Raw genomic sequence first — 27200 nt, forward strand, 5'->3', positions numbered from 1 at the left:
CACAACATAGTATGTATACTGCAAAAAGAAGTAGCCAATGGCTTTCTCAATGCATTCACTGGGATTAACATTTTTATCTATCTGCTTAGTGATTTTTTTTTTTTTTTAAATCTCCTTTTTCATATGACAACCTTACATTCACTACAGATCACAACCTATGGAAGAAAATACTACTAATAATAATGGTGGTATCTTGATTGTATAAGAGAAAGTAGTAAGAGCTAAAGAGAGCAAAAGACATCTTTTGAAAAACATAATTTAAAAAAAGCCAACAAAGAAGAAAATATATTCATGTATGCACCTGTCAGAAAATTAACTAAGTTAAGGCTTTGTTCTCCAGCCTGCCATAGTGCACGTTTGGAGGCTGATGGTCTGATATATGAATCTTTATCTGAGTAGTAGCAGTTCTAGGCTGTTTACATCATGGCACAGAGTTGTGTACTTTTCTTTCAGGTATTGTAGTAGAAAACCATTTTTGTAATCTAGAGTAGCCAGAAAAATTAGGTTGAAGATTTTTTCATGAAGATGATCCTCAATGATGAGTGGGGATGTTCTGATTTAAAAAAAAATAGGTGAATGTGAGGAGCTATTGGTGAACAGTGATTTGAGATGCTGCTACAAATACAGGATTCACAACTGCCAGTTTTGAGTGCCACTTCCAGCTGCAGCGAAGGAAGAATCTGTTGAGTATTGTGAGCTTGCATTTACACTGGTGAATTATCCACAGGTGTCTAGAGTTCCTTCTACAGAACGATGCCAACCCATCCATCCAGGATAAAGAGGGGTACAACACTGTGCATTACGCTGCTGCATATGGGCACCGGCAGTGCTTGGAACTGGTGAGTGCTCAGTTGCAGAAGTCTCTGTCTGCTGTTATATTTGTGCATATGCTGATATTGTGAACTCCCCTGATGGCTACTATTGAGTTGTTTGGATATTCAGAAATCTGTGAAAACCTGCAATATGGTGCAGTAAACTCATATATATGCACCCAGATGTATCTTAAAAACAAGTTCATCTTGATTATCCAGTACTTATTCAACAAGCTGGTACTTAAATGTTGTCTTTGAGTGGAGTTTTTGTGTGCACAAATTAGTTTTAACTGTGATCAAAATACTCCCAGTCTATGTGTATGCACCAGTAGTAAGGGACAGTTCCTGGTACATGACAGAGAATATGCCTTATTTATGTGACACTTTATCTGACCTGCAAACTGAGAGAGTAAATAGTTTTTGTCAGCTGCATACCTTCAGTTTCTTTTTTGCCTCTGGTGAAACAATAGCAGCATTGATAAAATTACCAGAATCAAGATTAACCTTGTATGCAATGTAACCGGTTTTTTTCTTTTGTTGTTTTTTACTATTTTCTACCTGAGTGATTAGAAATTGCATCTTATAAAAAGCCAAAAATTTTTAGCCAAACATTGGATTTAGGAGATGTGTGGTGTGGATTTACAGATGTTTGTGACTTGTAAAAGTAAGTGTCATGAAGATGGGTGTTAACTGCTTGATATCCAGGGTGATCACATATAAATAGATTTTAATTGCTTTAAAAAATAATAAAACTCTATTTAGAAAATTGTGTAGATATTCACGCTTTGTAAGAACACTGTGTGCTGTTTAGTGTTATATGTTGTTTGGTTCTTTCTATGTTGAAGAGTCAAAGTATTTAATTATTGAGGAGGAGCTCTGCACAGCACATGCTGCTTTCACACCACATGTGCCACCACAGGAAAAATGCTGCAGCTGGCCTGTGGCAGGATCCCAGCAGCTTGGAAACCTTGGGCAGTAATTATGCCAGGGCAAGACTGGGTCAGAATTTCAGGTGGGATGTTAAGACTTTTTAGCTCCCATCTGCAAGCATGTATATTTAGGACACTTAAAATATCACTGCTCCTTTGTTGCTTGTGGCACTGAATTTGGCCTTGCCTTGTTTAGAGCCTTCTCCTAGAGCTGATCTCTGGTGACTCTGCCTGTGAGGAAGGAGGGGTTCTCTGCTGAGCCTGACCTCCATTTGGAACAAAACCAAATGTTCTTGGCATATATAGAGAGGGGAGTGCTCTGTGCTGTGTACAAGCCCACACATGTATACCCACAGCAATGTGTAATGCAATCTTACCCATGTCTCATCACCAGATTCTTGTATGACTTGCACAGGCAGAGACCTCCATAAAAGCATCTTCACTGGGGGATTCTCTTTCAGCCTCTGTATCACAGTCCCTGGGTGCCATAAGGCACGGATCAGGCATGGAGCAAGGTCTCCTCTCTGTTCTTTTACTTGTTGCTGTGTGTGTTTTCTGGCAACATATGACAGACCTGCTATTGAATCCTTGTTGCTTAGGCTTGACAGACAAAAGAAAGAGCTGGGAATGCAGTGCATGTCAGAGGTGTTGGGTTTTCTTTTAATTTTGGAGGGTGAAATGCAAACTGTGGGCCAGAGACAGCTGTGCAGCAAGTGTTCTATATTTGGACAGAAAAATTCCATGTTTTTCCATCTGAGTCTTCCTGTATTTGTGACTATAGCTACAGCATGGAAACCCAAGGTCAAGCGTCATTTACAGAGTTAGTCACACAGCTGTTCTGTGTACAATGGAAAAGTGCTATGAATTTTAGTCTTTTGGAGGCACAGAACCAATGTTCTGTACTAAGATGTCAACCTGCAAGTTTTGGGGGACCAGGATTTTGCCATTGGTATTTAGAGTCTGACAAGCATCTCATTTTCTCTCTGGAATACAAAGGCTAAATGTGTCAGAAAGCATTTCTGCTCATCCAACAGTAGGAGCAGGACCTGTCACCTTTGCACTCACTGTTAGTAGAAGGTGATTCAGCTTTGTTGTAGTGAGCTACCACGTCCTGAGTTTAGTAACTTTGTATTTGATAATGCTGACTAACTGACTGATACAGGAACCACCATTACACTGATTTCTTTGCAATGCTAGCATTCAGGATTGAGTAAAAGCAGTCTTGAGTAGCTGAAAGGTAATTGTACTGTGTGCATGAAATGGGAAAGAATCCTTGTGCCTGAGTTTATTCACTTATTCCAACATGAGACTCCCATGTGTTAAGCCAATTGTTGTTTCCTGTGCTACTTCTGATAAAGTAGTGTCATTTGTAGACATTACAATCCCATAATGCAGTCAAACTGGTTTTGACAGAGTTGTGGTTGTTCATGGCTCTTTGAAGTCTGTGTCTAAAAGCTGCAATAAGGATTCATCTGGTGCAGATGGAAAGGAGCCTTGCTGTCTTGTGAGGCTGACTGGTCTCCTGGTCACAGTTTGTTGTGCTCTCTGTGGTAGACCTATGACAAGGACTTCATCACGAGCCATGACCTTGATTTCTGGTAGCTGTTAACCAGGGTACAGTGACTGTTCTTGTTACTCATAATTGAATGAAGCACCCAGTAAAGTTTAATTGCTTCTAGGCAAGGCTTTTAGCTAGAGGCCCCTTCTTCTCCACATAGCAGAAAGCACAGTAAGTCATGAAATGCCATCTTAGTCTTCAAGCCTTGTGTTTAGCTTGAAAACCAAACCAACAGAGATGAAGGAAATGATCAACATGCTGTGCCTTGTTTCTCTCTCCTGAGCCACACGAGGCTCTGCTCAGGAATGGTGCAGCTGCCAGTTCCAGCTGCCAGTTCCAGGTAACTTGCATACTGAGATGATGGGTTCGTGTGTAGAGCAGGTGCACAAGGGCAGCTGGTTGTGACTGAGGGGTACTTGGCTGGTTTTATTGCTATATCTTGGAAATAAGTTTTTCTTGTTGTTTTTTTTTTCAGTGCCAGTGAAAAGGAAAATTAGATTCACAATATTTTTAGTTGCTCTTACTCAAGGAGCAGTGGGAGCCCAGCAGCCCTAATTCCAATGTAAATATGTCTGTAGATAGGCAGAGATATTTTTTATTTTGTTTTCACATGTGCAGTAATAAGATAAACTGATATCTTTCTTAAAAGCACTAACTTTGAACCATTAATCTGTATCACAGGAACTCCAACATATGGAGTATTCCTTTTAAAATATTTCCAGTCCTTTCTAGCCTGAAGAAGATATTCTCAGTCATGATTATTGAAATAAAACCATTACTTTTCAGTGCCAAATTAACTCTTATTTTACTGTTTTATCCCCTTGGTAAATATTTTTGTTTTATTATCAATAGATTATAAATTAAAATATCTAGGAATTATCTATCCTAGAACAAGACAGTTCCTTATGGGCCCAAAACTTGTTAGAGGAAAGAGTTCATGTGAAATATGGAGCTTTAATTCTGGTCAAAACTAAGCCAAGGTGGATGCAACAATAATCTTGTTTTTCTATAAGTAATGATTACTGGTATTTCTTTACATGCACAATACCAAACTTCAGCAAAACGTTAGGGAATTATGTTGGTGTTCCAGAATATGTCAAGTTCATCAAGGACCTTGTAAGACTAATTTTTATTTCCCCTCTTCCCTCTGCTTTTATAACAGGTATCTAAAAGAGCATATTTGTAAATAAATGTTCACTTTCAAAAGTAAGTCCAAAGAAGAAGATGCAGCATCCAGTGGAGTTTCCCTCACTGGGGGATTTGGTCTGTGCTTTAAGCACCATAGCTTCTCAGTGTTATAAAATATTTATATGTTTCAGTACAGTTTAGAAAAGGTTGGTTTATCTATGAAAATATACTTTCATTTTTTTGACTTTTGTGTTTACTGTGAGCCCAATACCTTGGTTGGAACTTATCTACATTTCTTTGTGTGAAGAGCAAAGGTATTAAGAGATATGAGAAATAAGACTAAAAAGGTCATATCCTTTGACCCAAACAAATAAAATTTGTGCCTGTGCGCTCCCACCACAGAATGCAACAACAGAAGCTTTTTTCCTGGAGGACCTTTAGGTTGTCTGGGATATTAGTGGGGTTGTTGCCTGCAATGAATGATGTGATGTTGCTAAGAAAAGAAGAGTGCAAGTAGATTCTTCAATTCTTTCTCCACTTGTAAGGAGCCATTCATAAAGGCTGAACGGTGGGCATGTGTGCTTGCAAGCAACTGACACTCCCATCTGCCTTCCTACTTCTAAAAATAGCCTCAAGCTTGTTTAGATTGGGACTGACTTTGGTGTTCAGTAGTCAGGGATATTGGTCACAATTGCTAACTGGTATTTTAGAGCTGATCACATCACCAAACTACTTTGAAAAAAAAAAAAAAGAAAAATATGGTGGGGTTTTTTTTCATTGAAATGATCTCTTATCACAAAATCTTTATTGGTGTGAAAAGAGTGGAATTTAAATTGTAATTTCACATTAAAATTCTATCTGGAGAGACAGTCAAGCACTTTGTGCCGATAAAAATAGGTTTCTATGCAATGCTAGGGCAAACAGAATTAAATGCCTGTCTCCTGTAGTGAAATCTCTTCTCTGACTGTAAGAATTGATGGTTATTTTTTCTTTTAATCTGCTCTTCTTATTATTCTATTAGTAAATGAAATTCATTCTTTGACTAATAGATATTGAATCAGCACAGGGGCTAATTCATTTGGGGCTGGAAAGAGAGCAAGGTTTAACCAAAAACCAAAGAAAAGCCAAATCTCTGCCTGCCTGGAGCAACGTGATGGCAGAGCTGTGTGTGTCAGGGAGAAGGGGCAGAGGGAGATGGCTGGCAGCAGAAGGCCATTTTGGCTGTGCTGTGAAAGGAGAGGCTGGGTAACAACTTTTATTAGACCAGCCCTTGCCACTCCAAGGTAGTTAAGCCATGCCTTCAAACACTTGGTTCCTTAACCCGTGGAGAAATTGAAATCACAGACCCCATAACTCTTCCATGTGGCTGCTGCTCATTATCTATGTCTTGTATCAGCAAGAATTTGTTCATTCATCCATCTGAGAGCAGGATGCTGGTAATTAGTGATGAGGGAATCACAAGCATGGTTGGGATAGGTGTTAAAAAGCCTTTGCCACATGGGGATCTGGCTCCGGTGCTTGTCCAGTGGCAGCCTGTAGCCCTCCTCCCTGACCCAGATCTCTTTATTCAGGGGATACATCCTGGGTTTTCTCCTTCATAAATGCCTATCTCCAGAACCAACACCCTCCTTCTTAAACGGAATATTTTGTCTGAATCAGAGGCAATAATGTTTTGTGTGGTGAATTACTTTGCACTTCTCAGCTAAAAAAGGAGCTTCCATGTTGGAAAAGCTCTCATAGACATAGGTACAAAGTCATTAACTGAAGTTTTTCTAAAAGAGAAGAACTTAGGAACTTAATGCTCAAAAATAACTTTATTAAACCTAATTTGTCTCTCTGTTCTAGAATCCCTCAAATCATGGTAGACTGATTTAATTACTTGATGTCAGCATTTGTGCAATTTGTACCCCCTGGTTAAATGATCAATAGGAGCCTATATATGCTGGATACACTGATATATTTTAGCTTATCAGAGTACAATCTGTCTTAAATTTTATGTTTTGGAAAGTGTTTCCTAGAAAGCTAATGCTGCTTATGATCTGAGTGAGTGCAGCCATTTACCATTTGCACTGACACCCTGCTGGCACTTTGGTTTGTAGGATAGAGTATTGCCTAGCATCTCTGAGGTTTTTTTCTGTCTCTCTGACAGATCTTGTCTTTTTTTAGACTATATTTTTATTTTCCTGGGGTGGAGAAGCAAGGCACTTACATCTGCTGTCTTCTGACAGAGAACAACAAGGCCATTGCAGAATTGCAGGAGACATTTTTCCTTCAGTTTGGAAAGAGGTCATGGACTTCTGCTGTTGCCTTAAATACCTGTCTGTGTCTCTGTGTGTGTGGTGTTTAAATGTAAATGTGAGAAGAATATCTGACTCACTCAAATCTACTGAATCCAATGAAAAGGACATTTGATCCTGGCATATTGCACTGCATGAGAGTGCATAGCTCAGAAAGAGCTGCAGTCACTGGGATTTTAGGGGTGTAATCAGGCTTATTTATTGAAGGCAAGATGTTTGTCTGCATGAGCAGACTTCCAAACAGAACTTATCACTGGTTTATTTGTATTTGTAGGTTTACAAAGCGATCTAACTTCATTAAGCAAAGTTTCCCACAGTATAAATTTTGTACCTGTAGGTCTGTTTGATCTTAAACATTATCATTTTCCTCTTTTCCCTCCTTCCTTAGGAAGTATTGTAACTGCTGTTTATCCACAGTGGATGTAGTCTTGTTGCTTCAGGAGTATTTCCACTGTGGGTGGGCAGTGTAGACATGGGGCACGCAGGATCAGGTCTTGATTCTGTTCGTGCACTGCTTGCAATGCAGTTTTTGTACAGAAAAAATAAAACAAAAAAACCAAGAAACACTTGCAGATTACCATTATACTTGAATACTTCTGTCTTTAATTATTCTAATTGACATTTTTAATTAGATTGGAAGCAAAACTCCATTGGATATAGTGAGTAAATGAAAAACGATTGCATGTTGTGTATTTTCTTTGTATTTTGCAAATCCTTGTATTCACTCTGATAAAGGCTGAGGAAGAAGAATCACAACTCTAGCATGCCATGTACTTCAAGAAATTGCATGTGTGCTGCTTTTGCTTCCATTGGATTTCCTTCTTCCTGTTGCTTACAGGCTCAAGCTTTGCTCAAGTCTGTTGCTTCTCCTCAGTCAGTCTTAGGAGTTGTGAGTCCAGTGCACGTATCTGACTGGCATGACACTTTCCTGGATGTTAAAGTAACTTTGCATTTGGTAATGTGAAATGGAACCAACCCTTGTCTGTTTTCTGAAAGTTTGTGGCCAATTTCAAAGTGGTTCAGAGAAGAAATGTAAATGACACAGCTTCAAGTAAGCCTGAATTTAAAAAGCACTTGTGTGTATTACAGAGCATAGGCTCAAATGAGAGGAGAGTAGCAAAAATAACACTGAAATGCACATTTTAAAAATTGACTGTCACTGTATTTCACCAGCACTCAAATTTTCTATCCAAAGAGGAAATTTTTGAGGATAATTATTTCTCTAAAGATAAGCCTTCCTATACCTTTTGCAGAACTCCATGAAATTTGCAAAAGCTTTACTGGCTAAAAGAGTCCTTAAATCAAAGTATGATGCTCTAAAGAACCTCTGAGTTAGAATTTCTGGCCAGAAAGAAACATGATATATATGACTTGAGTGTGAAAGTCCCAGGTTCAAATCTCTGCTCTGGCTGACAAAGAAATTGGATTTCTATATCCCCAGAAGAGACCAACATATTGTGCTGGTTGGTACTGGGAGGGATCTCACTCTCATTTGGAACTGTCCTCCATGTATAAATACTCACCAGGTGAGAATCTCCTCTGTATGACCCACCAAGTATGGCTTAATATGAAATGGGTTTGTATGGAGTGGAAATGCTCCAGCAGAAGATCTATGCTCCCAGTGAGAACAGCCAGTGGCCTGGAGGTTTGCTCAAGTTTTCAGATTTAGATATGTTTAGAGACTTGAACATTGTTCTCTTATATGCCAGGTAAGTGTCCTGTTTGCATGGTGGTGACTGTTCTGGTGGGGCATTGGTTATTCAAACTTTGTACTGGAAGAGTTGCATGGAACTACTTGATGAATGTCTTCAGGCTCAGTCTACCTAAGCTCTTGTGAAACTACTTCTTGCCTACATTATTTTAACTTCACCCATAATCTATGCACGTGAGGGAAATTGATGTAAATATTGGTTAATCTGATTTTTAAAGCCTGATCTTAGAAAAATGCCAGCCGCTGGGTTAAGGATGCACATTGACTTTAACCTGATCAAATTAAAATAATTTGAGCATTTGTATTTACGAACATGGAGAGAGCTTACAGGATTGCTTTTTTCCCTGAGGATATGTTTGTGCCACTTTACCTGTTGAATTATTCAATCAGGAATAATTCTGAGATTTAAAAATGCACTTCCCTGTTATAAAGTCGTACAGAGGTTAATTCTTTTACTCTTTTCTATATAATCAGAAACAACTGATGAGAGTTTTCAATCATGTGCTTGCTACTTGCTGGAAAAGCCTTTATTTAAAAGAAGCTGCTATTGGTATGTTTTCTCCCAGTAGAGACAATTATCTATTGCAGTTTATCAGGAAAGATGAGATGCACAGTGACATCTAGCTGATATATTTTTATTCAGTTCTGAAAGTGACATTAAAAATCATTACTAGTTCCACTTATGAATGACCCTGTCAGTGATAAGCTGCATTGCTATGTAATTATTGCAGAAGAGCAGTGTTCAACTTAAAATTTTGTCTCAAATGCCTTTTGATCAGCTCTTTGTGTGTGAAAATTTCTGAATGCTGTTTGATTAATAACCTTTCAGAGTAAAGCTATTTATAGAATACACACATTTAATCTAATGTTTTGCCATTTTACAATTGGCATTAAGAGTACTGAGAGTCTGTGTGTTGGAATGTTGAAGTTGCCTTACTAGAATAGCAAAACTCTCAAAGAAAAGTCACTTTAACTTCAGTGCTAGATAGCTCAAACCTTTGACATAACTATCAGGAGTGCATTTAAATAGCTGTGCCTGGAGGTGCCTGTGTGTGATGGCTCGGATGGGATCACACATTCTCTTCTCTTTTATGGTTTGAGATAGCACCCATCCTGTCCCACAGCACCACAGTGTCTATGGTTTGAAGTTTCTTTTGACTCTTCCTTTTAAAAGTGTAGCTTAAACCTTTTATGCATGATGAAAGTACTAGATTCTGTTCTGCCTTAACAGTAATTTTAAATTACTCAGATGCTTCAGTGAGCTTCTTTTTTTACAATATATTATAGTCTAGAAGGACAGTCATATGAAGTACCCAGACTCATTAAGTGGCATATCTGAACCCCCCAAACAATGAAGGGGGAGACCCAGACCATATCATATATGCCATATAGTAATTTCTTATAACCACAGAATAAAATCAAGCAGTAAATCCTCTTATGCCTGTAAATATTTCCTTACTGCACAAATAGAATGGTGAGAACTGTAGAAGTTAATAATCTTCATACTGAACTGGGGGAGAGAAGATAGTTTAGAATAGTAACCTTGTAGTGCTGTTAGTTTGTAAGAATAGAACTGAATAATTGATGTGTTTTATCTTACTTTGTCTGTGTCTCCCTCCCAAAGCATTCACATTCCTGTTTCTGAGTCTGAAGAAGACTTCACAGAATGATTACATACAGTATCAAATAGTGCTGTTATGGGAAGGAAAGGGGTCATGCTGGAAATTTCCAAGAGGCAGAAAGAGAGTAAGGGTAGCCTTGCCTTTTAAGAGGTTCTAACCTAACCACAGAGAAGAGTGCCCATCAATCTCACTTGCAGTGTCTTTGCACAATTCTGACACGGGCTTCAAATCTGTGGCACTCAATATATAGCAACGTGATCAGCTAAAAGACATCCTTTCAAAGTCACAAAACCAAGAAATGTGATATGCTGGGACATTCTCCAGCCAGCCACGAGTAACCACAAACTATTAGTACTTCATGCTTATTTGTCTGTCTTCAGTGAAATGCCTTGGCCAGCTTTGCCAAGACAGGTGTGGATGGCAGCAGACACGCTGGGATTGCTCTGTGGGGTCTGTGGATTTAAGCTTCCATGGCTGCCAGGGCAAATGATTTTGAGTGGTAAATTCGCCTTCTTAAAAACTGATGCAATTATGGATAGCTTCTTCTAAGTATAATGGAACTAGAATCACTCAAATACACACTGTTTCATGTGCTCTTATAACAAGCAGATGTAATTTACTATAAATGCATCCACAGAACCATAGAGACACTGGTGCAACTGGAGAATTTCTTGGACCTGGCACTTTTTGCTTCTTTGTGCATGATGTTTATCCTTCAGGTGACTTAGTGTTAACTGTTAGAAAGGGGTACTTGACAGGAAAATCCAACAAAATTATTAATGCTGTTCTCTTTAATCTTTCTCTTCTTGTTCTTTATAATTTCTCTTCTTGCACTGTATGTCCCTGTTTCTGAGAGCTACCAGTTCTGCCTTCAAATTCTTATTTATGCTTGACTTTATGATGGAGACATTCAGCCTTATGACTAATAAGCTCATTAAGCCTAGTCTGCATCAGCCTAAACTGCTTTGACTTTAAACCATGGAGATGCCTTTTGTGAGGGGCTCTTCAATCCCACAAATTGTGCCTTTAGAGCCTTAATTTTGTCAATTTTCTGTGTGGTTTCTTTCATTTACTTGAGAGGCAATTATCTGCCTTGTTCCAGGAGACTTTTGGAGCCTTCTGACAGGTGAAAGGAAGTATTTCTTTGTTACAGTTTTGATCCTGGAATTCCAACAGATGATGATAAATGTAATTAAAAGTGATTCAATTAGCCTGCTGTGCTGGCCTCATGGACTCAGAGTAAAGGCCAGTATTAGGTAGGCAGAGGAACAGGCTTAGTGCTTGGGTTTGTTTGGTGGGATTTTTTTTTTTTAGATTGTTTACTCAGTAGGGAAAATCCGATGTATTCATGTATTCAGAGCTGGCTACTGCTTCATCCTGTTTACAGCTCTCTTATATAAGTGAAGAAGAGTATTTTAGCTGGAGGTGGTTCCACATGGTAACACCAAATGTGTTTCTTAACTGTCCCAAACCTACCAAGAAACTGGTGGGGGACTTAATTTTTTTTTTTTTTCCCCCCTGCCCTTAGGTGTAGGGAAGTGTTAAAATTTGTATTACCTGTTAATACACACACCCACTTGCTTATGAGTGGTATTTTTATCAACACACACTTCTTTCCCAGTCTTGACATATTACTAGGCACAAAATATGCAAATAAATGAAATTACTACTTAATTTTCTAGCTTTTCCATAGGGTTCAGATTACTGCATTTGCTTGATAAGAGATTTGTGACACCTCATGCATTATTAATGCTGACTTTTATTCCAGTTAGATTTTTGGATAAATTTATCATTGATGTAGGTCTATTAAAGACTAACTTGTTACATCAAAAGTTCAGGTCTACATCAGAATTTAGGACACGCCATCATCTTGCAGCACAGGCAAGCCATCCCTAGGCTTTCACTGGTCTCTCTGGAGAGTTTTTCATGTTGTCATAGCCTAAAATTGTCCAGATTGTCACAAAAACTTCCTTTCCTCTTTTTCAGTCTTTTCAGAAATTTACTCTGTAAAAAAAATAATAATCCAAAACAAATGAAAAGAGAACTCAAAAAAGGCTGTGAAAAGTTGAGTTGTAGCCTTAGAAATGTTACAAGTCAGTTGTAGTTGCCTGTCATGCTTTTCTTTCTCTTTTAGTCTCCCATTACTGATTTTCTGTAAAATGCTAATTTCCAGCCCCAAAGGCATTTGGAGACTAACACTTCGAGTAGTTATTAAGCAAAGGACCGTGCACATGAGCAGTGCTACTCACAAATATTGAATTGTCAATGTTGTTGTCAACACCATGTATGATTTTGGAAGACTGTCATTATAGGAGCAGATTCTTCTTTGATAAATTATAAAATTGACTGAATGATTCACGGCTCAGTTATAATTATTCCCAGTGCTAATTATGTGTCAGAATTATCCAAAACACTGTACCAGACATGGCTTGCATATGCTGTGTAATCATGAAACTGTGCTTTCTCCAGTGTAAACTTAGTGAGGGCTTTACTCCACAAATCCTTTCTTTTGAAGGCTCCTTTCTCACCCAAGAAAGTCCTAGGATTTGATGGAGACAAATTAATCAGGGTAAGGATGTTCATGACAAGCTTTTAAACTAGTCTTATAGCTTTACCCTGTGCAGAAAAGCTTGAGAACACTTTACAATTCTTCGATACTCACTGAGGCTAAAATATATTTTTGCTGATTTACAGATTTATAATCCATGAAAATTTATCCTGTCTCATGTAAAAATGTTTTAAGACTGCTTTTTTTTTTTTTCCTTCTTCCAGCTTCTGGAAAAAACCAACAATATATTTGAAGAATCTGATTCTGCAGCTACCAAAAGTCCTTTGCATTTAGCTGTAAGTATGAGATGTGTAAAGCGTTTGATCAGTATATCCTAGAATAATTCCTTAATCTCTGTCTTTGAAGCAAGTTTAACCATAGACTTGTTTTGAAAAAGGTGGGAAGGGATGTAGGCCTAGATGTAACAAAAACAGGTTCTGGGCTGGAATTGCTAATTAAGTTTTTGGCAGCTGAAGCTCTCGATTCTTACTGATTCTAACACTTCAGTAAGAAGATGACACAGGCACTGAAGTGAAATTAAATGGAAATTCACAACTTTTATTTAAAACTAGTTTATAAATATGGGGCCAGAGCTTAAACTTTGATCATGGAATGGGATACTCTGATGTTCTTGTGGAGATGTGTCTGGTACACAACAGGGTGTGGGAAAGCGTGTTTTTAAACTCCTGAAGTGTTCTGTGAGAGTGCTATGGAAACTGTGATATCACAACAGAATCTAGCACATGTGGCCTCAGAGATCACAATAGCTTCTCTCTCCCAAGAGCTCAAGAGTCATGATCCCTCTTCCCAGTTCCTTCTTCCCAATCACAGAATAGCTGAGGTTGACAAGGACCTCTGGAGATCAAGTCCCAGCTCTGTGGTAAAAGCAGAATCAGCTAGACCAGATTTTCTCCGGGCCGTGCCCCATCACATTTTGAATATCTCCAGGCAGGGAGAGTCCACAGTTTCAACTCTGATAATAGTAATTACATAATCATGCATAAATAAAAAGGATGTCCTCTGTGAGTCTGACAGTGAGGAGAGGAGGGCAGTCCCTACAAAGTGAATGAAATATTTCCAGTTTCTGGGGCTATCCACTGGGGTTTTGCAGTGCCAGCTGTGTTTGTGTTGTTGGCTCCAGTGCGACTGTAGGTCTGGAAGTGCATGTACTTGTCACTGTGGTTGTTCTACCAAATGATTCAGCTGGCAGGAATACTCCATGAAGCATCAACTATAAACAGCAGGTCAAGTTTGTGTTTGCATTTGCACAAAAGTCTGGTTTGAGAATTGCCCTCATTTAGCTGGAGACCAGCACATGTGTCGAATTTAGCAGCCAGTTAGGTGATAATCCATGCAAACTCTGACCAGTATCACTCCAATCAATTTAGTTTTTGAAGCAAGTGTTTCCCTGAAAGATACTGTAGAATGTGAAAAATTAATTGTTGATTGACCTGTGCTGAATGGGCAAATTATTGCCTGAAACTCCTCATCTTGGGTTGTATTAGAAGGTTAGAACAAATCAAGAATCATAATTTCTTTCCCTAAACACTAGGAATTTTTTAGTTTCTTGGCAACAGTGTAATTTGGGAAAATCTTTTCAAGTTCAAGAGAGAGTCAGAAGGAACCAAGAAAACTGTGTGATTTTTATTGTGTTTAGGAGACACTGACAAGGAGGGATTTTATTCACAATTTATATGAAAGGTCTTTGAAGGACAGGAGTTGTGTTCTTTAACATGACACATTTCATACTTCTAGGCCTATAATGGTCATCATCAAGCCCTGGAGGTACTTCTCCAATCTCTGGTAGATCTGGATATTAAGGATGAGAAAGGACGCACTGCTTTGGACTTGGCTGCATTTAAAGGACATGCAGAGTGTGTGGAAGCTCTCATCAGCCAGGGTGCTTCTGTCACTGTAAAAGACAATGTCACCAAAAGGACCCCCCTCCATGCCTCAGGTGAGTGTGATCTTATGTTACACTTGTGGTATAAACCCTACCACATGGAAACAGTTACCTTTACCTACCTACTGTCACTGTGCACATTTCTTCTAAAGGGAAGGAGATTTTCACATGTACTGAGGACTGATGCTTGTTTTCTGAGGTCCTACAGTTAAACCATTTATCTTCCATTTCATTGGTCTTTTTTTCTCTGTCCCCGTGGTTCAGTCCTCCCTCACACAGAATCCCATATTTTTCCACACCACTACTGCTCTGCCCTTACTTGCTTGCCTTTTCTTTACCATACCTCTCTATTACCAACTACACTTTAAGATGTGTGGTGATTCCCTTGTGATGCCTTCTCTTAATGGTTCCTCAGCCAAAAAATCAGGAAGAGGGAACACTTGCCTCACAGTTTCTCCTTTGGAAGAAAGGTTGAAAAATACATGTAGGCTCTGATTGGTGATGAAATTATCCTGGTGTTCAAAACTTGCAGCCTTTTGCAGTGGCAACACTATGGAAATTCACCACCTCCTCTCAGACCTCCTCCTACTCCTGGGCTTGGGAACTTGCACTTGCTGGGAGCCCGCTCCACTCCTCATGTGTGGGCTGTTAATTATGTAACATGCATAATTAACTGGGAAATGTAGACTTGATCATTTATTTGAAGGTTGTTATTGGATATGTACCTGTCAGGTAAATATCTGGAGGTGCCAAAGGGAAGGTGTCTCCTCTGCTGTTCCTGGAGGAGCTCCGTACAGGGTAGCAGTGGCCTCTAGTGGGAAGGAAAATTAATACCACATGGATAATTAATTCAGGACCAGACTTGTCTTTCTGTTTATCTTTTAATCTTGCTTAGATTAAAATGCATATATATCCTCTAGTACCAGTTTATTCTCTGTGAGTGATCATAAAAACATAAAGTCAAAAGGACTATTATCAATGTTGTCTGCAGCACTGAAGGAAATGCTTGTGATAGATCTCACTGCATACTAAAAATGCTTTCTGACTTCTTCAGTTTTGCATCAGAACTGAGCACATTTTTCCTCATGATAAATACTGATGGTTTAATTAATTTAAATTAATATTAGTGCTACCACAAGACTGAGCTGTGTTGTTCAAGAGCTTTTCTGTAGTTACTTCAAACATATCTTTTTCTGTTACATCATCACTATAGCAATGATTTGCTTTTATTTAAAAATGTGGTTATAGTGACATAAGTTTCTAGTTGTCACAGCTGAACTGTAAGGGCTCTTCAGTACTGAGAAAACTAAATGGTAACAAAGCCATATTTTTGTTAGCAGCTCTGACTTGCAATATGAATTTTTTGATTAAATCTGTGGAGTAGAATGGAGTGAATTTGTTGACTGGAAGGTGTTATTTTACTACACACATTTCTTACTTTCATACAAATTCAGACTGTGGGCTTTTCCCCCGATTTTAATATCTTTTTTAATCACCCCCATCACTGTAGTATTGTAGACTTTTCTGGTCTGTGATACTTTTTGCTTCTCAGATTAAGAAGCATTTCCAGGGATAAAAATAAAATGTTCTTTACATCTGCAGTGAAGCAAAATAAGTTAAATATGTATTAAAAACAAACAACCCCCCCAAATAATGAAGGAAAAAGGAAAAAAATCCTACACCCAGGAGTGAGACACTAAAGAGTACATGTACCTTAAGCAGAAGAGAAAATACTGCAAAAACAGGTTGAATATTTGAACTCTTAGTAAAGGACATTCGTCATCCTCATGAATTGGGAAGCTTTCAACTGTGAGTTAAGTGCACTTTGGGTAAATATCCATTAAGACAACACTTAGAACCTTCCACTCAAGAGCTATGCAGAGCTCTGTGGAAATTAGCTCTGGAGTAAAGCTTCTACCCACAACTGCTATAAACAGCCCCTTGCAACGTGATGATTTTCATGGTGCTGTTTCATAACGATACTCTTTGGTGAGGAGTGTTTTAGCAAAAACTGGTGCCACCTGTCGGGAACTCGGCCTGGAGCTGCTGCAGCATTCAGAATGTTGTATTTGCAGTGCAAGTGTAGGAGGTCATGGCATATTTTCAGAAATCGAACAGAATTCTTGCTGAATTAATCCCTCGAGTGACAGTGCACATTTGCACACACACAAAGGGCACTACTTGCACATGCAATACTGTGCACTGGACAGAAACAAGAAGGCATGTGTGCCCATCCCCTTAAACTTGTCTACCCTCATTCCTTCTAATTACACCAGCACAGTTGCTGAACACAAAGCTGAGGGGATATGAAGTGGTGAACTGGATGATGGGATTCTCCAGAATTCCATTCAGTAAAGGGATTTGTGACTTTAGTAGAGAACTCGCCTAATGAAGTGTTTCTTTTTTCTGTCTGCCCCCTTAGGGAATAGGCTTCCTCTGACCTCATAACATGGAGAATTTCCTTCACCTAAATTATACGTTCCCTGTATAATTTTAATACCACCAGCCTGTCCTCTGTCTAGCCTGGGGAATCCATTGCAAATGTTCCCCTAGTGTTAGTGTTGTAGCTCTGTTGGCAAAACTAACACTCCCTGCAGGCTCTGCAATGCTTAGCAATTGCTAGGTCAGCACCTAGGAGTTTCTGTGAGTATCTATTCTAAAACTCATTTACCAAAATCCTTTTCAGATGTCTTTGTGAACAAGTTAAGATTTCTCTTCCTGCTGCTGGAAGAAAGAACAGATCTTTTTTTTTTCCCTCTAAGCCAGTGACTCATCTGCCCTGCAGAACTGTTTACATGTCACGTATATGGCATTACTTAGTGGTAAATAACTAAAAATGTCTTTTAATTTTATGGGTAGAGCAACTAAGACCATTTTTGGATGAATAATTTAAATGTGATGATGTGTGCCCATTTCTCTGCCAGAGTGATGTGACATAGGTGGTGTCCAAGGGTTTTGCCTCAGCCCACGGGGTGTGGGCAGTGTGAATGCATGACTTGGTGTAATAAGAACACCACATATATCTACTGAGCACAGCAATTGTTTTTCAAAGAAGAAAATACTTGTCTCTTCATTCCATGAAAGGCTGAAGCCTTTAAGCCAATTGACACACAGATGGGGTTCAGTGTCAAGCCCTGCAAAATTAGTAACTCAGAGCTGTTTTCCAGCAGCAATGGGTTACATTAAAAAAAAAAACAACAACAAAAAAAGCCAACCAAAATAAACTCCATCACCAAAAAACAAAACAAAAATAAAACTCCAAACGTTTTTGTTAAGTATTATTTTTGATAAAATGGAAAAACTCAAAGGGAATTTTAGTCTCTGGTGTTATGTGCTTTCATGAATATGACATTTGTATAGTTGGTCATTCTTTGCAGATGTTTATTCTTTTCATAGCATGAAGTACTTGCTTGTACAGTGCACATAAAATTAAGGAACCTTGCTGACATACTTCCTACTGTGTTCCAAACCTTGTGCGCCTGCTCAGTCTGGGGGATTTTGAAATACTGTCTGGTTTAGTATAAATCTTCTCAGTAGTGAAAATCATGATTTCTGTTTTACTCATTTGGGATTTTTGTATCTTAAGAGAACTAATCCTCCTCTTACTGAGGTCAGGGAAAAACCAGCTCACCATTTCACTGGCACAAGTGAAATGAATTTAAATGAAAATTGGGAGAATACCAATCTCTTATACTGTGGACATTTCTGTAAGGAAATTTCTTATCCATAAGCATTCCAGTGGAGAAGTATCTGAAATTAAACATACTTGTTTTTCTTTACAGTCATTAATGGCCATACACCTTGTCTACGGTTGTTGCTAGAAGTTGCAGACAACCCTGATGTGACAGATGCCAAAGGACAGTAAGTTTTCTTTTTTTTAGCTCTGCAATTCAAATAGCATCTCATATTTCTCACCAAAAAAAGTAATTATTTGAAATACTGTATTTCCTGCACTTCTCCTCATAGAATTTGGCAGAGATTACAAAGTACATATTCAGTTGATCTAAGCCATGTGGAAAGGACTAATCATTAATCTTAGCCTCTGCTTCATAGTTTAAGCATTCTTTTATAGATGTTGAGGGCCAGATTCAATAAAAACTAACAAGCTCCTGAGATGTTTCTGTAGAGTCTTTTTCTTTCTAAAATGTTGCTGTTTCAGGGTTTGCATGCTATGTTAGGCTGGTGCAGTAGAACACAGTGTTTATTTGAGGTGACACATGCATCGGAGATGTTCCTACAAAAACTTTACAGCTTGTTAAATGACAGTTGCAAAGAGACAATAAAGTGTATTTTTAAAGTGAAAGTGTGAATGGTTTAAAAAATTCATCTGGGGTGTATGGAACATCTTATGCTGTACATATAATGTCTGCACATATAATTTTAAATGGTATTAGTCTTGCCTAAAAATAGAAGGAAAATAAGTCTCTTTCAGTAAAAAATGGAAGATATGTTAGTCCAAAGTTTGACTTGAATAGTTTCCTCGTGCCCCTTCATCCCCTTTAAGCAATTGTGCAGTTTTGCAAAAGAAATGCTTTGGGTCACTGTCATCTTGGTAACTAGCAGGGACATTCATTCACAAAACTTGGGTGTTGTGAAACTCATGTGTCACCAGAGATGACAATAATTGTGGGTTATTAAGAGAACAGATTGCCTTGAATGATGTTGCTCTGTAAACTGCTTAAAAATGGGTTTGTTTCTATTTCAGTCGTGGCAGTTGATTGTTAAACATCTTAATAATTTCATACAAAAGATCTTCACTTGGGTGCCATATGGATAAACATGGTAAAAAAAAAAGGTTTATGGGTAGGAATGGAGAGAAATGTAGGGCTTCCTGATTTCTCTCTCTGTGTAAGTAAGTAGGGGCATTTATAGTATGACATAGTATGTCATTTTATAGCTGTGACTGGTTTGTTTTTTTTTTTCCTAGAACTCCACTAATGCTTGCAGTGGCTTATGGGCACGTTGATGCTGTTTCTTTATTACTTGAAAAAGAAGCATCTGTAGATGCAGCTGATCTCCTGGGATGCACAGCTTTACATCGAGGGGTGACTTAATTTTTATGATTCTTAATTATTTGTTTTATGGTGACTACAACTCACTCATAAATATAGGGATATTTAAATATGGAGAACACTGTAAATGACTGAAAATGTGACCAAGTATAATCAATGATGTAAAAAGTAGGACAGATCTGCTCTCAGTAGTGCTCTGCTTTTGACTTTATTTCACATTTACTTTAATTAATTAGGTGAAATAGTGATTAGACCACTTTTTCTTGGCTCTAGACACTTTATCATAACAGTCATTACTCTTATAACTGAGTACGTAAGAATTCTGAAAATAATTTCTTTAAAAGAACTGGCCAGCTGTTACTTTCATTTTTCTTGGAATGGTGTAAGTAGGTAAGCCTTAAGTTTTCTAGAAGTGGTGAAACTTGAGGCAGATCTAATCTTTTCTAGTCTAGCTAGACTAAGATAGATTTCCCTGGGTAAGTCTAGCTTCTTGTCCAATGTGAAGCTGATACAAGAGATGATATTTATATAGAATTTTATGATTATTGCAGTGAGCAGTTCAGCAAGTGAGCTTTTATCTCTGCCTGCTGAGTCCCATCCAGACCATTTCATGTTCACAGGCATCAATCATATTTCATATTTCCTGGGCAAGAATCTGTATTATGTCAACCTCTTCACTCACTTCTTTGTTATCAGATTATGACTGGGCACGAAGAATGTGTTCAGATGCTGTTAGAGAAAGAAGTCTCTATTCTGTGTAAAGATGCCAGAGGCAGAACACCCCTGCACTTTGCAGCAGCTCGGGGTCACGCCACTTGGCTGAACGAGTTGCTGCAGATCGCACTGGCTGAGGAAGACTGCAGTCTGAAAGATAATCAAGGTTACACACCACTGCACTGGGCTTGTTACAATGGTAAGCTTCTCCCTGTGGACTACTGCCAAGTTCAAATGTGGCCTTAGTTTTAGGGGAACATGTTAACAAAGCAGCTTAAGCCTTTCAGGAGCTTGACTTGAAGAGGCAAGTTATCTCCCAGAGCTCTACGTGCTCTCTGTAGGTAGCATTTGCTGTGTGCACCCTTCAGTTCAGAAGGCAGGGAAATTCCAGTGATACCTCCCAGTGACTTTGCAACTCATTTGTTCCAAGTCACAAGAAGCCAGGGTGAAATTCTGGTGTTACTTGTGTCAATGATGTTGATTTCTGTGGGACCAGGAATGCTCCTTTGAGGTGTCACCTCCTTATTTATTGATGCAAGTGGCCATGTGAATAGGTGGATATTCTGAACTGAACTGGTTATTCTAAACAGGATAATCTGAACTTGTTGCTTAATATAAGAATAAAGATTCTCAGAACTGTCATTTGGATCATTCGCCATACATCTTTGGAGATGTAAGGCAACATACATTAAAAAGAGACTCTTTCTTTCCTCTTTTTTTCCATAAGTGCTAATATTGACCTGGATCTATCTTGCTGCTGCCATAAAACAAAAAAAAAATCCCCTGTTTTGTTGCATAACAGCTTATTTACACATTGTATCCAACTTTGAACTTAAAGTGTTAAATTCTAACCTGTATAAACCTAATATGAATTAAGTGAATTACCTGCTTTGTGCAACACTGTGAAATATCTGATCTCTTATAGGTCATGAAAACTGCATAGAGGTACTATTGGAACAAAAACTTTTCCACAAATTCTATGGTAATAGCTTCTCTCCATTGCACTGTGCTGTGTAAGTAGAAATCTCCAGTAACAAATGCAGATGTCGCTTTAGGATATGTCTGCAAAAAGTAGCAGTATGAGAAGAAAGTTAGCTTTTTTGAGATTATTTGCATGAGCAAATAATTTTAAAGCTGACCATAACATTGTCCTTATACTTCTACTTAAAAAGTGATAGAATAAAGACTATATTTTTTGCATAACCCTCAGCTTTTTGGTAAAATGCTGACTTGTAATTACATTAGCTGTATTTCTGTTCCTTTAGAGTTTCTACTCCTTTGCTTACAATTACAGACTTATGCCATTTCTTCACATAGGGTGGAACTTAATAGCTCTTCCACTCTGAGGCCATGGCCTGGGCTATAGTGCCTCGGTCTGTGTAAATATAACCTTTGGAGGTTCCTTTGAAAAATGCAGTGGCTCAAATAAATTTGTCAGAATCAAGATGATTCTATTTTAGCACAGGAACGAAACCTTAATGAAGGACAACCTTTAAAATGACAATCTGTGTCATGCTAGAATGGTGTTCTGTGCAGGCCATATGTTTTGCAACACATCCTCAGAGGAGTGATTTCCAGTCTGACTTTCTTCATGGTCTTTTTCACTTCTGAGATAATCTCATGTCTTGAGGGTTTGGGACTTGACTTCTTATCCAGGTCCTTGCCAAAGGGATCCATCAGCTTTACAGGCAGACTCTGTATTCAAAGCTCTCAAATTACTTACAAACAACAACAAAGTGTTGGCTATTATGAGTTATGCATGTACTTAAGACACATCCTATTTACAGAAAGCAGTATGTTTTCATGCAGAAAGGATGCTAATAGAGCAAAACATTATTGCAAATGCATTTTACAAAAAAATGCAAGATTAGTATATAGGATGTAACATGCTTATTAAAACGTGTAAGCCATCAAAGAGTAAGGAATTAAGTGCTCTAAAGACAAACGCAAACGTTCCCAAATCCTGCCAATAATTAGAATAACTGTATTCTATTCTCTGTTCTCTTAGAAGAATGAACGTCTTTCAGAAGTAATGACAGAAGTTACTACTGAGTAGGCTTTCCTTCACATCATTAGGAAGTAGAAAAGTAACTTGTCATGTATCAAACTTTGAGATTATAAAAAGTCAATGTATTAGAGAAATAAAAGCATATTGGAAGCACTGTTTTTACTCCACTTAAAATAAAATCCTTTGTGGCTGAAACATAGTATTTTAAATCAGAATTTCTAGTGATGGCTTTGAAAAAAATTTTCAATGTTTTTTTTAAAAGAATATGCAGTTCTCAAAACTATTAACATGTGTGCAGCTTAAATATATATGTAAATTTAAAATGAAAACAGCTGCTAATGCAATGTGGAAGTGTGTTAGCTATATTGTGTGTCCAGTACTGTTACTGTTCATTTTCATAATGAAATGACACAATTTAGCAATAATCAGAAAAAGTATTAATTGAATACATCCATCATTCAAAGTACTAAATGTGTGAGTTGGAAGAGATGTCGGCTTCAGTACCTTAAACATTAGAATAAGTCTTTCTATATGTAAGTATCTGTGATTGAGTGCTTTCCAGATCCAGGTGTGTTGGACATACAGACTAAGGATTTTAAGATATTAAGGTTTTAGTACTCGGTTTGTGCTGGGCTTTGAAATTACCTTTATGCATAGTGAATTAAGGATCAGCTTTGCTTTAGAGACTGAAATCCATAGTAGCAGATGCAGTCTGGTTAAATGGAAGGATGATGAATATGCAGAAATGTGACTGAAAGCATTAAGACAAAGGCATTTTAGGGTAACTTGGAAATAACCAGTAAAAAATATTAATGGGAAGTGAAGTAAATTAATATTGCAAAGTGGAAAAATATGAAGACTTATTACCTTTTTGAAAATGTATTTTCTCTGGCAGAATCAATGATCATGAAAACTGTGCATCACTACTCATTGGAGCCATTGATGCCAGCATTGTTAATTGTGAAGATGACAAAGGAAGGTAATAGTTTCTTTAAAAAATCGCATTTCGTGAATCCATTCAGTATTTTTCATAGTTCTTTCTGAACCCCTGGAACTAATCCTTATCTGTTATGGCTGAGCTAAGACATGTCATGCTGACTCTTTCAGACAGCAGTTTGCACTGCAGCACAGTTAAATGGTGGCTCACTTGAAGTAAGAATGTGATGAAGTATTCAGTGTCATAGCACACATGAAAAGAAACAAAAAAAAAATAGCATTTTGTTTGTTTAGAACAGCTATGACTATAGGCTGTTTCCCTGAACCTGTTTTGTTTGTTAAATGTTTAAACACATTTCTCTTTGCTAAATGAAGTGATACTATTTACATATAGAAAAATATTTCATTAAAAGTTTTCATGTTGTGTTTGCATTCTTAGTGCACACAACTGAAAAATGTCTATGCAGCAAAATAATACTGACACAGCAAAAGATATGCATTCAGCCAAATCTTTCACTTGTCACATTGATAATCTCCTCATTGTATATATATTTAAATAAAACATCTGAAATTCTAAAAACTGAATACTCATTGTTTTTGTTGATTAAAACAAATTTAATACCCTCAGTAATGGTGATTACTTAATCGTGTAAGGGTAAGACCATCTCACCTTTACTGATAAGCAAAACTGAAGTAACAGTAAGCTGGGTTGTGTACCAACTGTCTTTTCAATTCTAGTAGTCACACTTCAGATTCAAAATGTCTGCAAACGATTTCTGGTGTCTCAGTGTTGTAGAAACTGATAGCCTTCAAAGTGGATTGTATTCCTTCTGCCTTTTAGAGTAGTGCTGTTCCTGCAGTATCTTTGGATATAACTTAAAATATTCTAGTTTTTTTAAGTAATGGATCTGTTCTTTTCTGATAGTTCTTCCCATCTGAGGCTTATTAAAAAAAAAAAATCACAGGAATAAGAATGAGGGATTGTACTGCTTTTCATGTTAGGCAGTATGTTCTGTTAAAACAAATACGCTGCTAATATGAGATTCTTCACAGTGTCTTATCTCTAAACTGTTATATCCACCTTCCTGCTTCCCAGGACAGAGACTGTAAATATTATTTAACTTACTTAAGATGCTGCTACTATAACTTCCTACTGGTGATAACTTTAAGTTTCGCAGGAAAAAAAAAAAATTGCACTTTGTGGTTTTTGGGAAGGTGGGCACCCGTGACTCTTGTGATTCTTTAGCAAAAGCTGTGGCCGTGTTCCTCTCCCCCAGAACGCCCCTTCACGCCGCAGCCTTCGCCGACCACGTGGAGTGCCTCCAGCTCCTCCTGAGCCACAGCGCACAGGTGAACGCTGCGGATCACGCAGGGAAAACGCCGCTCATGATGGCAGCTCAGAACGGCCACGTAGGGGCTGTAGGTAAGGACATCCCCGCCTCTCTTAGTCCTGAAGGGAGAGTGCTACTGCAGTTACTATGAGTCATCCTTTTTATCCTGTGGAAACTATGAGAGGAAAATAAATTAATATGCTTCTGTATGAAGCTACCTTTACACCTGTAAAAAAGTACTTGTTCTTCTCAGCAGCCTTGGTGAACATTTGCAATAACAAATTTGAGTCTTATTTCCTCCCAAGATCACACTGTAAAGAGCACAAGGGGAGTAGTAATTCTATTCCCCTGTTTACTTCCTTGATTTTACAGAGCAGTAAAGCTGCATGTGTGAAAAGGATTGTGTAACCTTTTTCTGTCCTCTATTATAGGAAGTCCTGTTCTTGAAATGGCAGCTATCAGCAGCTGCTTTTCCCAGGCTAGACTATGTGCTGTAGGCATACAGATTTGGGACCTATTGTCTTTGGGAGTATTCCCTTTTCTCTATCTTCAACAGCACAGGCTGCACCCTCAAATTCTTTATATCCACTTAGTCCTCTTAGAGCAGGATTCACAGTTGTTCTCAGGAGAAGGTGATTCAGGCAAAACTTGTATATCTGCAGATAGGGAAGTTCATAAATAAATTAAAATTAATATACGTTTGACAGTTTGGGGCACCATGAATAAGCTGTTAGCTCTGACTTTGCTTGCTGAGTAACTGCACAAGATTAGTCTGTTCTCATTCACTAATTTCACTCCATGTTAAAAAGCTTAATTGATTAGCATGTATGCACACATATATTGAAATAGTAATGTTTTTTCTCTGTTTTGACATGTTCGTCTGCCCATTGGGTTTGTTCATTGATTTCTACTCCATACCTCAGACTTTTTGGTGAACATTGCCAAGGCTGACCTGACATTAAAAGATAAGGAGTCAAATACATCTTTGCACTTGGCTAGCAGTAAAGTAAGTTGAAGACCTCTCAATGCTTTTTGCTCATCACAATCTGTGTGAATGTATATGTGTGTTTATGCTCCCAAGTTTTTTTCTGCAATGGAAATGTGGTGGCCAAACTTGTCATGAGAAAGGGAACTTGTTCCAAGCTTTTTCTCAAGTCTGTTTCGAAGTTTGGGAGAAATAGGGATACCTCTTACAGCAACTGAAACATAAGCAAGTGACACTAAGAGAAGTAAAGGAAGCCCTTTAAGATTTTACCAGATAATCTCAATGTAAAATAGCTCAACAGGTTCGGTAGCAAAATAAAAATAAAAGTATTTTTTCTTATTCTCCAATTTCTGTGGAAGGAACCCAAAATTTTCCCTTGACAGAGTAGCAGTAAAACCAGAGGCGTTGATTAGATTGGTGGTGGTGTCTATTCCTCCCCCCTCTTTCTCTTAATTCCAATTGCTACTGCTGTTTCTGCAAGAAAAAAATGCCCACAGGATTCCCTCTCCTGGGCCTTTTCTTTTGCTCCTACCCACAGACTGGATTCCAGTTTGATTGTATTATTCCAGTGTCTGAATTCTCAAGGTCCTTCAGGCCAAGGTTCCACCTGCCAGGACTGTAGGCTCAGCATCTGCAACTTGCTGTGCTGAAACAAGATTAGAAATAAGGCCTGGATCAGTGTTATTCCCAAAGATTCATTGTTAGAGCTCTGTCACAGTGATGGGGTTTTGTAGTATCTTATTAATAATACAGAAAGGCATTTAAAGACTCAGAAAGCGCATTACTGCTTTCTGAGATGAAACCATTCTATGTCACTAGATAGTTCTGATAAATTATCCACTGAATGCTCTCTCAAGAGAAACAGCAGTACTCTCTGAAAGCTGAGGAAATGAATTCATATTTAATGAATGAAGTGTTGAAAGACAGGTGAGTGTGTAATTTTCTGAATGTGCTAAAACGTCCCAGCCATGGCGGTTCAAAAATAGTATTTTAAGGCTCCTATAGTTCACCTTCTACACAATCTTACTGAGCAGCATGTTTTGTATTTCAAATTGAGTTATTAAATTTCACTTTTATTATGTAACATTTTATTATGTAACATTTCTTTTGCCTCAATTTCAAAATCCTCAGTGAATTAACACTATTGGGTTTTTTCCCTGATTACAGGGTCATGAAAAATGTGCCTTGTTAATACTTGACAAGATACAAGAACAGAGCCTTATTAATGCAAAAAATAATGCATTGCAGACGTAAGTATAGCCTAATCCTCTCAAGTTCAGTTGATTTACCAGAAGATTCCAACTTAGCATTTCAAATTCACATCTCAGATTTTTTCATAGAGCAGTGAAGTTAATTTCTAATTTTTTTTGAATGCATTCTCTTAAAAAAGACCAGAATTGTATTGCATTTTCTCTTTTAATTCTGATTCCATTGATGTCAATTCTATACATGATCTGGTGGAAAAAATTATATGGAGTCATTTATTTGACGACTATATCAAAATGTCTATTAATCACGTGAATGTGTAGGTATACATCTGACATTTTTTAGCTTTTTGAGCTTCACCTTAAATTGAAATAATTTATTTAGACTTATTTAGACTTAAGGTGGTACATTTAATTTCCAGAGAGTTTTTTAGGTGATACTGTATGTGTAACTCCTGTCCATAGCACACATTATCAGCTGCAGCTGTTTGACCTGCACGG

The 27200-nt window shown here is 38.0% G+C and overlaps 1 protein-coding gene and 1 long non-coding RNA gene across 14 annotated transcripts in view; one reads left to right on the forward strand and one right to left on the reverse strand.

The window, feature by feature from the left end:
- The window catches only part of ANKRD44 (ankyrin repeat domain 44), a 136990-nt gene that overhangs the window by 102181 nt on the left and 7609 nt on the right, over nucleotides 1–27200 (forward strand). For 7 of the 13 annotated variants that reach the window (XM_051788016.1, XM_051788020.1, XM_051788024.1 and 4 more), the window contains exons 16-27: nucleotides 728–839; nucleotides 7357–7383; nucleotides 12830–12901; nucleotides 14361–14562; nucleotides 18291–18369; nucleotides 19436–19553; nucleotides 20217–20433; nucleotides 21160–21247; nucleotides 23138–23221; nucleotides 24456–24601; nucleotides 25433–25515; nucleotides 26662–26744. In XM_051788016.1, the coding sequence (XP_051643976.1) occupies nucleotides 728–839; nucleotides 7357–7383; nucleotides 12830–12901; nucleotides 14361–14562; nucleotides 18291–18369; nucleotides 19436–19553; nucleotides 20217–20433; nucleotides 21160–21247; nucleotides 23138–23221; nucleotides 24456–24601; nucleotides 25433–25515; nucleotides 26662–26744 (1311 nt within the window). The remainder of the gene's footprint in view (nucleotides 1–727; nucleotides 840–7356; nucleotides 7384–12829; nucleotides 12902–14360; nucleotides 14563–18290; nucleotides 18370–19435; nucleotides 19554–20216; nucleotides 20434–21159; nucleotides 21248–23137; nucleotides 23222–24455; nucleotides 24602–25432; nucleotides 25516–26661; nucleotides 26745–27200) is intronic. The other 6 variants (XM_051788018.1, XM_051788019.1, XM_051788027.1 and 3 more) reach the window with 1 other exon arrangement.
- LOC127471256 (uncharacterized) lies at nucleotides 14579–24449 on the reverse strand. Its single transcript, XR_007904607.1, has 3 exons — nucleotides 23849–24449; nucleotides 21120–21296; nucleotides 14579–15319 (listed from the first exon to the last, which is right to left on the reverse strand). It is a non-coding gene; the product is annotated as an uncharacterized LOC127471256 (long non-coding RNA).

Source organism: Manacus candei, unplaced genomic scaffold (assembly GCF_025592945.1).
Source record: "Manacus candei isolate 608988 ecotype Guabito, Panama unplaced genomic scaffold, ASM2559294v1 h1tg000023l, whole genome shotgun sequence".
Classification (NCBI taxonomy): domain Eukaryota; kingdom Metazoa; phylum Chordata; class Aves; order Passeriformes; family Pipridae; genus Manacus; species Manacus candei.